The following is a 12,701-nucleotide window of genomic DNA, read 5'->3' on the forward strand; positions in this document are numbered from 1 at the left end:
TTGTATTTTATACTTTATTTATTTTCATAATAAAACCATAGTCAATGTGATAAAAATAATAACTAATCCAAGAATTCAAATACCTAAATAAATGCAATATGTGACCGAACTACACTGATGATTAACTCATGTGCTACGTGCATTATTGTATTAATGTGTTGTTCGGTCATTCTTTAAATATTCTTATATACTTGAATTCTTCGAATAGTCGTATTAGTTGTGTTATAAAAATGACACATTTCAACACTAGATGAAATAAAAACACTTAAGCGATTGGATCATGCAATGTTTTTTTCTCATATTTTGAGGGTTAAATGAATGATATGCTTGGTGTGACAATTCAATAACTGAAATGTGAGAAAAAGCAAAGAACTACAGTTTATGCTCCAGGGGTATAAAAAGTCCGATATCAAGAAACCAAATTTGAAGCCGATACCAAAAGTTTGGCCCATTGACTCCAAAATCTATAGATGTTCACCCCTTCACTATATCTTCTATATGTATAAGTTTCACTCCAATCAAGCAAGGGAAACTCGAGTTACCATAAAGACTCACTCTTCCTAAATGTAACAATGACCTTTAACTCTGACCTATAGACCACAAAATTACAAGGCTTCTTCCCCTTTTCCTATGGCTTTCATTTGTAGGAGTCCTCTTAATGAAGCAAGGGAACCTCAAGCTATAAAACCAGGTTTAATCCACCATTTTATACATAAAAAAATGTCTGTACCAAGTCAGGAATATGGCAGTTTTTTTTCAATCGTTTGATGTGTTTGAACTTTTGATTTTGCCATTTGATAAGGGACTTTCAATTTTCCTTGGAGTTCAGTATTTTTGCTATTTTGTTTTTACTCATTTGGCCGACAAATTCGTAACAGTTACAAAAGGGTAACTGACAAACTGATTCAGTATTTAAAAAGAACTGATGGAGAAATCATGATTCAGCATACAAACAAACAATCTCAACCACTAAGAACGAATTATAAACTAAGAGAAAAAAAAATGCATAATTTTCCTATGAAACAATTTTAAAGTGTATTAGAATATCATTTTAGTATGAACATAACTAAATATGCTACATCATGGTGGTTACTCTATCAAAGTATTTTGGAACCAGAATATTATTTATGTTGAAATCTGCCTTCGCGATGTCACCTCGCTTTTGAATATCTGTAGAAAATTCTACTACAGCATTCAACGCATTTCCCAATGTCCCCCAGAAATCTACTGAAAAAGATGTAAAATTTTCTTGTGCAACGTACATGAAATACAAAAAGGAGTGTTGATGACCCTTTCTGGTCGTTCTTAGTCTTAAACATCCATCTGGACGAATTCGAATCCTCTGATGAGAGGGCAAAAATACATCTTTTGAAGTAAAAACCCTAATTTTCCCATTTTTTTCATGCTCTGCACATATAAACTCCACATGTTGTTTCAAGCAGCATTCTGTGATCAGGTGGATAGTCTTCCCATGTTTCTTTTCGTAAAACAGCAAAATGTTGCATAGCATCGTGTTTCCATAAAATAGTTCTAATTCATCTGATAATTCAGCTTTAAGATTTTCTTGCCGTTTGATTCTTGCAAACAGTACGCTTCTAATAATAAAAATAAGTCTTTTTAACGAACCAAAAAAGTAAAAAAAAAAGAGGAAAAAATAAAGTATATTAAAAGTCCTACTCAGTATTCAACAATAGGCATATGATTTGCTGGTTAACAAACATATGTAACGCCAACAATAGGCATATGATCTGCTGGTTAACAAACTTATGTAACGCCTGTTCTTTTATATTAGATAAATACTGATCTTCGCACATCTATATGCATGTGTTGCCATTGCCATAAGGAAATTGTTTTGTTAGTAAGGAATTAACTTGAAATAGTAACAAGAACGGAGTTTAGATTATTACTAAAAAAATGGTTGAAGAAATCAACATTTTATAATAACAGTTTATAAAGTTCGTGCGTTGGAAGCAACTTTTTGGAATAACTTTCATCAGGAACGCTCAATCCCAAACATTTAAAAGAAAAGGCTGTATAAATACATGGTAACATTTATATGATAAATATATCAGAAGCTATGTGACCAAAACTGACGTAAAAAGAACAAAAAGAAATTTATTTTAGGTATACTTTGCCAAGTGTTGGACCCATATTTTCTTAATAATTTCTTCATTTTTATACTGAAAATTTAGGAAAGGTAATACTGCAGATAAATATCATTTCACGGTACTCATGTGCTACAACAGATGCTCATTTTGACAATGTATTCGTTTCAGAGAAGCTAGAGACTTAAATATTGAAAACCAAACCTTAATGGATATAATCAAAAAGGGTCAAAATTGCCAAACTCGTTAAAGAAATCTGAATTATGGACGAGGGAGATGCATTCCTTAATGTTAGATGTTACATTGTTGTCTCCCTTTACATCAAAACAAGTTTTACAAATAGTATAGAATGACTGGAAAGTTTAAATGTTATCTAAGTTAAAAACAGCAAATATCAATAAACAAAATCAGTATTTTCATGCCAGTACCGTAGGACTGAGATACCATTGTGGACTTAGTGGTAGTAATCAAATTAACGCTACCACATGTTTTGCACCCGATGAACATTCATGAAGCATTGAAATATTAAGTGCCAGACTTTGATATTTTATAGTATGTCTTTCTATGTTATGATGTTACACTATTGTTTCAGATAAGGGTGAAGGTTTGGTACCATTAAAACGTTTAAACCCGCTGCAATTGTTTGCACCTGTCCTAAGTCAGGAATCTGATGTTCAGTAGTTGTCGTTTGTTGATGTGGTTCATAAGTGTTTCTCGTTTTTTATATAGATTAGACCGTTGGTTTTCCCGTTTAAATGGTTTTACACTATCTATTTTTGGGGCCCTTTATAGCTTGCTGTTCGGTGTGAGCCAAGGCTCCGTGTTGAAGACCGTACTTTGACCTATATTGGTTTACTTTTATATATTTTGACTTGAATGGAGAGTTGTCTCATTGGCACCCATATCACATCTTCTTATATCTATTTGTAAGAATCGGGCAATTTTGAAAAAAAATCAAAACATGACCGAAAAAAAAAACACCGACCTAACCATCCTATTTTGAAGTTACCCTCATCTTGAGTTAGAAATGGTAGGTCTTTCATTTCTAAGTGTCTGGTAATTCGAGAAATCTCTAGATAACTTTTGGTTAGAATGACTGCAAATTATGGAGTAAGCTCCCCTTAATTGTTAATTTCTAGTGCATTTCAGCCAAATTATAACTTGAATTACCAGAACAGGAAAAGGAAACGCATGTTATATTCGTGCAACATTTACCATTTTGAACATAAATTAATGTCAACTTGAGTGGGTTTTTGTTTGTCATATTTTCACCACTGGTTGATTCTAAGGCATATTGGCACTTACTATATTTGAAGATATATATGCCTTGCCCTCCCTTTGAATCCAGACATTATTTAAAGTTTTTTGTTTTAATTTATATTTCAATGCAAACTTAAATAGATGTCAAAATAGAGTGTCACGTTCTGATTACGCTTTGTTTAGAGTAAAACTCAATATTTATCAAGGACGTAAGCACACCCATATACCGACTATGGGTATTGCAATAGATAACATAGATCAAAAGCTGCTGTACGCGATAACAAAACCCAGTATGTTGTAAAGTCAATCTGAACTAAAGATAAAAAAACACTGTATACGACTGCTGCATCGATTGTTTAAATGGCAATCGGCATTAGGATATTGTAAGGGGCCGGCAAATGAGTTAATTTGGTGATGAACTCATGGCAATATTCAAAATAAAAATAGAAGGGGATGTCATACGATTTCCAATGAGACAACTATATACCAGACTTCAAATAAAGGCCACCGTAAGGCCTTAAACAATGAGAAAAACCCATACCTTATTGCCTGCTATAAAAGAACTCAACAATTAAATCAAACGAGAAAACTAACTCAATGTGCAAGTATAAAGAGACAAGACTACTTTATTAGCATCTAAAGTACTTTGCGACTGCAAGCTTTTCTTTATCCGATAAGGAGTTGCTGTAGGGTTCCATAACGTACAGAGAGTGCACAAGGCATCGAACGTAACGTCCCCATTACGACTGGACGAGGCGATATTCTTATACAGCGCATACTAACAAACGATCAAATAATTCTTGGAGGGATCGTTACCATCAGAAGAAGAACCCGATACCAGATCTTGTACCTGTAGACTCCACTGTTCCCCGATACTTTAAATCAAGAAATCAAATACTTGTTAGATGAAAAAGAGAGAAGTAAAAGTGAAAATAAATCAGAATGCTGAATCAGACTTTATTATAGCATGAGGATGTTAGAGAAGATTAGTTTGAGGTTAGATAGGAATGGATTATGCCAGTCGCAACATTGATTGTGATGCATTTAATAGGCACAACTTCTGTGACAAAATGGTCAAATAAATAATAACAATTATAGCCGCATACGTAAAGGCTACGGGCAAACCCAATTAATTTGTTAAAGAATAAGAATTTTGTTTAACAACTTCTATTACCGATTTCTAGATACTAAATAGTACTTACTCTTCAGAATCTATTATTTGTCCAGTATACTCTCCAGTAGTCAGACGTGTTGGGTTCTGAATAATGAGTCTTCCCTGCTTGAATAGTATCATTTGAACATTGGAATCGTCGTGAGATTCGGGTTCTCCAGTATCATTTGTGTCATTGTTAAGTCTTGCAGATACATTTATTGGCCCGTTTAATTTCGTCTTCTTATAATTTAATGTTATTTTATGGCTTACAGCTTTTACTTGTGTTGCTGAATTCGAATCATTGTTTATGTATTTTCCACTTGGCCTTTGCACCTAAAAGGCATATAGATACTTTATATAATTGTTGTTTCGCTCTTTTTGTTTGGGTTGTCGTAAAACGTCATCAAAGATGCCAGGTAAAAAAACAGTATGCCAGACATAAAATTGAGAATGGAAATGGGGAATGTGTCAAAGAGACAACAACCCAACCATAGAACAGACAACAGCAGAAGGTCACCAACAGGTCTTCAATGCAGCGAGAAATTCCCGCACCCGGAGGCGTCCTTCAGCTGGCCACTAAACAAATATATATACTAGTTCAGTGATAATGAACGCCATACTAAACTCTAAATTGTACATAAGAAACTACAATTAAAAATAATACGAGACTAACAAAGGCTAGAGGCTCCTGACTTGGGACAGGCGCAAAAATGCGGCGGGGTTAAACATGTTTATGAGATCTCAACCCTCCCCCTATACCTCTAGCCAATGTAGAAAAGTAAACGCATAACAATACGCACATTAAAATTCAGTTCAAAAGAAGTCCGAGTCTGATATCAGAAGATGTAACCAAAGAAAATAAACAAAATGACAATAATACATAAATAACAACAGACTACTAGCAGTTAACTGACATGCCAGCTCCAGACTTCAATTAAACTGATTGAAAGATTATGTCTCCATCATATGAATATCAGGCACAATCCTTCCCGTTAGGGGTTTAGTATCATACCATCATAACATATATGAGAAGAACATAACCCGTGTCATGCCAACAACTTGTTTTTAAATAAATGTGTTTAGTGCCGATGCAAAGACCCTATAAGTGAATCAATATTAACGCCAAAATATGCAATCTTTAATGACCTGACAACAGTATCGTAACTATATCCCTTCTTAATAAGTCTATTTAAAGGTTTTGTTAGCTTCAGAGGTAAATACTGACATTTTTGTGCTTTATAAAGAATATTTCCATAAAAATTGGATGTGAAATACCTGAACGTATAAGAAGTCTGCATGTTGAGCTATATTTACGAATGATGTCCTTATACCGATGATAAAATTTAGTAAATGTGTTGACTAGTTTGTGATATCGAAAACCCTGGTGTAATAATTTTTCAGTTTACAAAAATCCCTTGTCAGTGGGACACGAATTAATATAGATGGAAGCCCGAAACAAATACCAAAATGCAAAAGTTTCATTTCACTTAGTATAAAATTCCAATTTGAATGAACTAGATACATATCTTTTTTTTACCCTTAGGTTATATATCAAGGTCAATGCCATAGTGCATATATATCTATATGTATATATTATACATTATGCATGTGGTAAAAGATCTGTTTCGAGACGAGTTTTCTGAGTTATGAATCAGCTTGTTACCAATCCTGGATGGATTATACGTCTTGATATGAAAACAAAAAACAACACTTTTAAAGTACTCTCATTCGTGGGGTACCAATTTTAGTGGTTTTCGTGGATGGCTTTATCCACGAATTTAACTATCCAACGAAATATAACAACTGTTGTCCAAATCAAGACATGGAAAGATCCCCATGTAGGTTTTACTACATGGATACGGGCATACAATCTAGAGAAAACATCGAATATCAACAAACGAACTATATATTTAACTTCAGACAGGATTTTATCCATTCAATCGTTAAAAAGCCTAAACTGTACGACTTTTAACCTTTTAATTTTCTTAAAAAAATAGTTTTGATCGATGTAAGTCAAAAATTCGGTTATGATATACAATGTGGAAGTGTTTAATTTATCTCCTCATAATTCTCATACGAATTGTTTTTTTTTTAATGATTTCTTATTTGGCTTGCTTTTCTTATTTCATAAGAATTAATTCTACAATTCAAAGTACATTTGAAGCATTTTTTTGTGAAATTGTTTTCTTTAAGTGACATGTTAATTGCTTAATTAACAACTTTGACGATCGTTAATCTGTTGATAATTCGATCTCAGGTTAATTAAAGTCCTCACTTCTGATTACACGTGTGAAACAATCAAAATATTTATTTTGCAATTTTCTTTAATTGAGACAATTTGTAAGCATAGATGAATCAGCTTATTTTCGGAAGCAATTCGTTTTATTAAAAAACTGATGAATGCTGTCAGTAATTAAAGACGAACAAATTAGAGAAAATGAACACATTATTTTTCAATGTCCCACAGATAATTATAAAACAACATACGATTAATCTTTGTTTCTGATGGCTCAAAATGTTTCACTTGATTTTTTTTCTTTAGAAAACTAAAATCCACGAATTTAAGAACCCTCGAGCATGTTACATTTGATCAAGCCACGAACATTGATACATACAAGTAAACGTACTTTCACAGTATTGATTATGCAGTCAGTGGGTCAAAAGTCAATTTCAAAGCAAAAAATAATCGACTGACATTTGACTGAATATTTTGTATAATATCATTTCATTCATACATTATATCATAGCATAAATAAGTTGGATAATGTTCCTTGGTTTTAAATCAATATCTTTCGAGTCAGAAATTAGATCTTTACCAACATGCTTCTTCAGGAAAGGAGGACAGGTTAAAGGTCAATAAGTCGAACGTCAAGATCACAACAATATTCATTAAGGTAGTACGTATACAGTAAGATAATGCTTTTAAGAAATGAAAGAGCAAATATGCACTACATCACATTTTGGGGAATGGGGTAACATCATTACTATTTTGGAATACTTTTATATGTTGATATGCTTTGCGTGTGGAAACATCATGTGTCATTCGGAGAATGAAGTTTGCAGTGTTATCAAAGCGATTAAAGTAAACAATAAAACCAATCTCTAGCGGCGGCGGCGGCGGCGGCGTTAGCCAACTTCTTAAAAGTTTTATATTTTAGAAGCTAGAAGATCTGGATGCTTCATACTTTGTATATAGATGCCTTATGTTACGAAGTTACCGTCTGTCATATGTCCATTGTCCTTGACCTCATTTTCATGGTTCAGTGACTACTTGAAGAAAAGTCAACATTTTTTGTAATATTAATTTCTTTCTTATTATGAGTAATAGGATAACTATATTTAGTATGTGCGTACCTTGCAAGGTCCTCATGCCCGTCAGACAATTTTCATTTGACCTCGATCTCATTTCATGGATCAGTGAACAAGGTTAAGTTTTCGTGGTCAAGTCCATATATCAGATACTATAAGCAGCAGGTCTACTATATTTGGTATATGGAATGATTGTAAGGTGTACACATCCAACTGGTAGGTGTCATCTGACCTTGACTTCATTTTCATGGTTCAGTGGTCAAAGTTAAGTTTTTGAGTTTTTGTCTTTTTTTCTAATACTTTATGCAATAAGTCAACTATATTTGGTGTATCGAAATATTTTATGATGTACATGTCAGTCTCGCAGGTTTTATTTGACCTTGACCTCATTTTCACGGTTCATTTCTCAGTGTTAAGTTTTTGTGTTTTGGTCTGTTTTCTTCAACTATAAGCAATATATCAACTATATTTGTTGTAAGAAAGGATTGTAAGGTGTATATGTCTGTCTGGCAGGTATCATCTGACCTTGACCTCAATTTCATGGTACATTGGTCAATGTTAAGTTTTCATGGTTAAGTTTGTTTCTTAAATACTATAAGCAATAGGTCAACTATATTTAATGCATAAATTGATTGTAAGGTGTACATGTCTGTCTGGCATTGTTCATCTGACCTTGACCTCATTTTCATGGTTTAATGGTCAATGTTAAGTTTTCTTGGATAAGACTGTTTCTTAGAAACTATAAGCAATAGGTTAACTATGTTTGGTTTATTGAGGTGTACATGTATTTCTCGTTTGGTTTAACTGAAATTGACCTCATTTTCTTGGATCATGTTAAGTTTATGTGTTACTTGTAGTAAAGCTTTATATTTAGGACTATCAACATAAAATCAATGGTTAGTAAAGAAGGCGAGACATTCCAGCGTGTGCACTCTTGTTGTTATTTTACTTTTTACTTGTTCTCAAAAGACTTTTGCACCTGCAATTTTCTTTTATTATAGCGGCTTAGCAAAATCATGTTGTCGCAAAACTGATTTCTTCATACATTTATACCTACCGTATATTCCAATGTAAGTTCTTTATTGACACAATCCTTTTCAAATTGGACAGTCATACCATCGTCTTTGCCAGTGTTTATTGTTGATCCATTTGGATGAACGACATGTTTGATCTTGTTTGGACTATACACAATCAGAAAATTGTTAAGTCGACAACACGGGAATTCAATGAAATCAAACTGAAAATATGATATAACACCATCTATCATTCATATAATGTTTTAGGGAAATTACCACGTATAATGTGTCTCCTGGCAATAACATATGTCATAACTTTTCATAAGCTTTTTGTTACTGTGTGGCTTTTTATTAGTAAAATTCCAGTAATCCTTTTATTATTTGTTACTCACAATATATACAAAGTATAAGTCAACGAAACTATTTTAATCTTTATGTTACTCTCGAAATCTTTCACCTTTTTAACCATACATTATGCATAATCGAAAAGGAGAAATAAATAAATAAAAAAGTTATCAAAAAACATCCTTAATCTGGAAAGTTCACAATTACCAAATTAGGCTTATCACCGGATTTGTATTTCCATGAGCAACACGACGGGTGCCACATGTAGAGCAGGAGCTGCCTACCCGTCTGGAGCACCTGACATCACCCCCGGTTTATGATGGGGTTCGGCATGCTCAGTATTTAGTTTTCTATGTTGTGTTTTGAATACTGTTGCTTGTATTTGTTTTTTTTCGGGTTTTGCTTGCCATGGCGTTATCAGGCTTCCTTTCGACTTATGAGTTTGAATGTCCCTTTGGTATCGTTCGCCTCTCAATCACATAATACAAGGAGCAACAAAAAACAACATCGAGGGAATGGATACAATATATTTAATTGCTACTCATTCATCAGATTAAATGTATTGATTGCTATAACATTTATTATTCTGACATGGTTAAACAGAGCATTTTCGCGAATATTTTTCTCAATTAAGTAGTTGAAATGGTTATTTACATTCGACTGCTATTGTTGTTTTTTTAATGTTGTATTATTCACATTTGAACATACAACTGAAATCGCATGCAAAAGGCACAGTGTTTGAAATCATGACGTCCTGGCGTCATACAAGGAGAATATAGCTTGCCTGGAACAGACGGCTTAATTAGTTAAATTAAGGTTGTAATTAAACATGAACGTATAACATTGCAATCATTTTCAATCATTTCAAAAATTCTACAAATTAATGACATTAATTGCAAATATATTTGAAAGCTTAAAAGGACTTAAATATCTTCAATAAATAATTTACCGTTATCCTCGCGGGAATTTTTTTCCACTGATTTTCACCATCCTCAATTAATGCCCAGTAATGGTTTATATCACTATCTTTTACATATGTGTCGTCCACTGGAACTTGGAAATGACTATCTTCTTTATAACTATCCCGAAGTGAAAACAAACATTGCCGTTTTCCTAAACGTTTCCTTTCCGAGGGATCACTTGCCTCTTCTAAACCATTTTTCTCTGATTTGATTGATATTTTATAGATATCGGTTACCAGCTTGAAACCAGAAGGGAGACTTAACTCATTTAGATACATATTCCTTTCTTCAGCTTTCCATCTTTCAGCTTTAAAACATTTTAAGTCTTCTGAAAGTTCTGGTTTTGTTCTTACCCTTATTCCATTCGTTAGATCAACAACTCCGTGTCCTTCCAGAAAGTAGAAGAAATCATTTAAACCTTCATCTGCTTCATTTTCTGTTATTTCATTTGAATATGTATCAGTCATTCTAGAATCTGGAAATCATAAATGCTGACATCCTAATATGAAAAACAACATGGATGTTTATTTTCAAACTAGAGACTGAAATGAGCCTATAGGATAACTTGACATGTAAAAACTTAGCAAATTGCATTCGGATTTGATCAATAATTTGAGGACGAAACAAGAATTTCTTGTGACTAATTTTTTTATAAATCGAACGTGATATATAATATTCCAGGAATGAGCTTACCAATATGGAAATGATACAAATGCTTTTAAATAGTTTGCATGTCTTACGATCAGCTATATTATTGAATCTAGTGTTAGAATTATAGTGATCATCATTATTGATATATTGTGTTTCGTGAACTATTTGGCTTTTCTTTGTATTTATTTTTTGGCATGGCGTTGTTAGTTTCTTTTTCACTTGAGTTTTGAATGCTCCTTTCCGCCTCATACAATACCAGATCGATCATTTTAAAACGATTGTCTGCGTTAATACCAATGAAGTAAAATTATGTTTTTTTTAAATGTTTGACCTGAAGTTGTACTTGTTGAAAGAGTAATATGAAACAAAAAAATTAAGGAACATTTTCCTTCATGTGGCATCAGTATTAGCGTAGAATACAAAACATGAAATAACTATGTATGTTGCATCATAACATACCACACATCATGGATGTTTAAAATAACAAGTAACTTATTACCAATGCGTGCAGATAACCACGTATTAGCTCCAATAAAAAAACAGATATCCTTTCTAGATAATCCTACTTATCCATAATATACCATCGAAATATATCAAATAAAACGGCGAAAAGATCATTATCCTTTCATTGCCTTGTTTCAGAATATGAATACTCATATATCATCGTAACAATGAAAATGAAATGGCAATAAAAACATTAAGCAACATTATCAAAATTTGTCTTTCAAACTTCTACCTTAATAAACTTATTGATTAAGTTCATAAGTACCATTTTTAAGGGAATTAAACAAGTGGCACTACTTTGATCAGCATGATTTATAAAAGCGTCCTTGTATACAGTTATTTCTACTCGTTTAGGAATAGTGTTTAGAAAAACACGGTGTCCTATCCGAATACATATTTCATAGATATTTATAGCTTATATCTTCGTCTAATACCCATTGTATTATTATAATATATATAAGATGTTGAATTGTCTTTCTGTTTTCAAAATATACACCTTTCTTTTTGATAACTTCTGTATCAATTTTAGACAATGTTACAGGAAAAAACTGATTAGCTTTGACTCACATTGGCAAAAGTATAATGACAACGAATAAAAAACTGCATGAATAAATCCTATCTTAAAGTAAAGGGATACATTCATTTGATATATAGAATTGTTTATAAGACCAAAATAATGAAGTTGTCTCAATGCGAATTTCTGTTTGGGTTGCAAGTATTTGTAAATGGTACATACTTCTTTTTCTTTTAAGAAAGATAATTAACTGTTATATATCTAGTAAATGTAAATATTCAACTTTAAAAGAGAGGTGGAAGATACCAAAGAAACATTTAAACTCCGATGTCGAAGACAAACTGACAACACCATGGCAAAAACAAAACAAAATGACGTAAAAACAAACAACAGTCTACAAACAACAGCAAAGAGCACTAAATCCTAGCAGGTTTGATTTTCGGTGTGCACAAAGGGTTAGCATCCTGGTCCACATGTGGAATCCGTCGTGTTGCTCATGTAAGTATAAAGGTGACAAGTCTAATTCGGTGAAGTGACATTCGAGGAACAAAGAACGGAATTATGGTTATGAAAATTGAAACATATCCGTAGTCATCTGTGAAAAAGATATTCTTTAATCCATAACCAACTCGGGAAAACAGACTATATGAGGTTCCTTGTTAAATCATGTGTATACTAATAATCTGAATGTAGTGATCCCCACACACGCACACACACACATGCATATTTTTTCTCATCGTTTTCGTCCAAATTTTTCCCGTTTCTATAATATTCGTTAATATGCTCTCTGATTAGAATTATGTAATAATAAATTTGATATTTGCATGCTATGAAATTCTATTGATTAGATTAGTATTGTAATTAATAAGAAGACGATTTAAG

General features: G+C 32.7%; 1 protein-coding gene across 1 annotated transcript; it reads right to left on the reverse strand.

Annotated features, from left to right (window-relative positions):
- LOC127729070 (uncharacterized) lies at positions 1-10,698 on the reverse strand. The gene is made up of 4 exons (XM_052236721.1): positions 10,138-10,698; positions 8,885-9,064; positions 4,568-4,851; positions 1-1,595 (listed from the first exon to the last, which is right to left on the reverse strand). Exons 1-4 carry the CDS (start codon positions 10,615-10,617, stop codon positions 1,076-1,078), a joined length of 1,464 nt encoding a protein of 487 aa, XP_052092681.1. The 5' UTR covers positions 10,618-10,698; the 3' UTR covers positions 1-1,075.
- Between the last annotated feature and the right edge of the window lie 2,003 nt (positions 10,699-12,701).

This window comes from Mytilus californianus, unplaced genomic scaffold (assembly GCF_021869535.1).
Source record: "Mytilus californianus isolate M0D057914Y unplaced genomic scaffold, xbMytCali1.0.p SCAF_2, whole genome shotgun sequence".
NCBI lineage: Eukaryota > Metazoa > Mollusca > Bivalvia > Mytilida > Mytilidae > Mytilus > Mytilus californianus.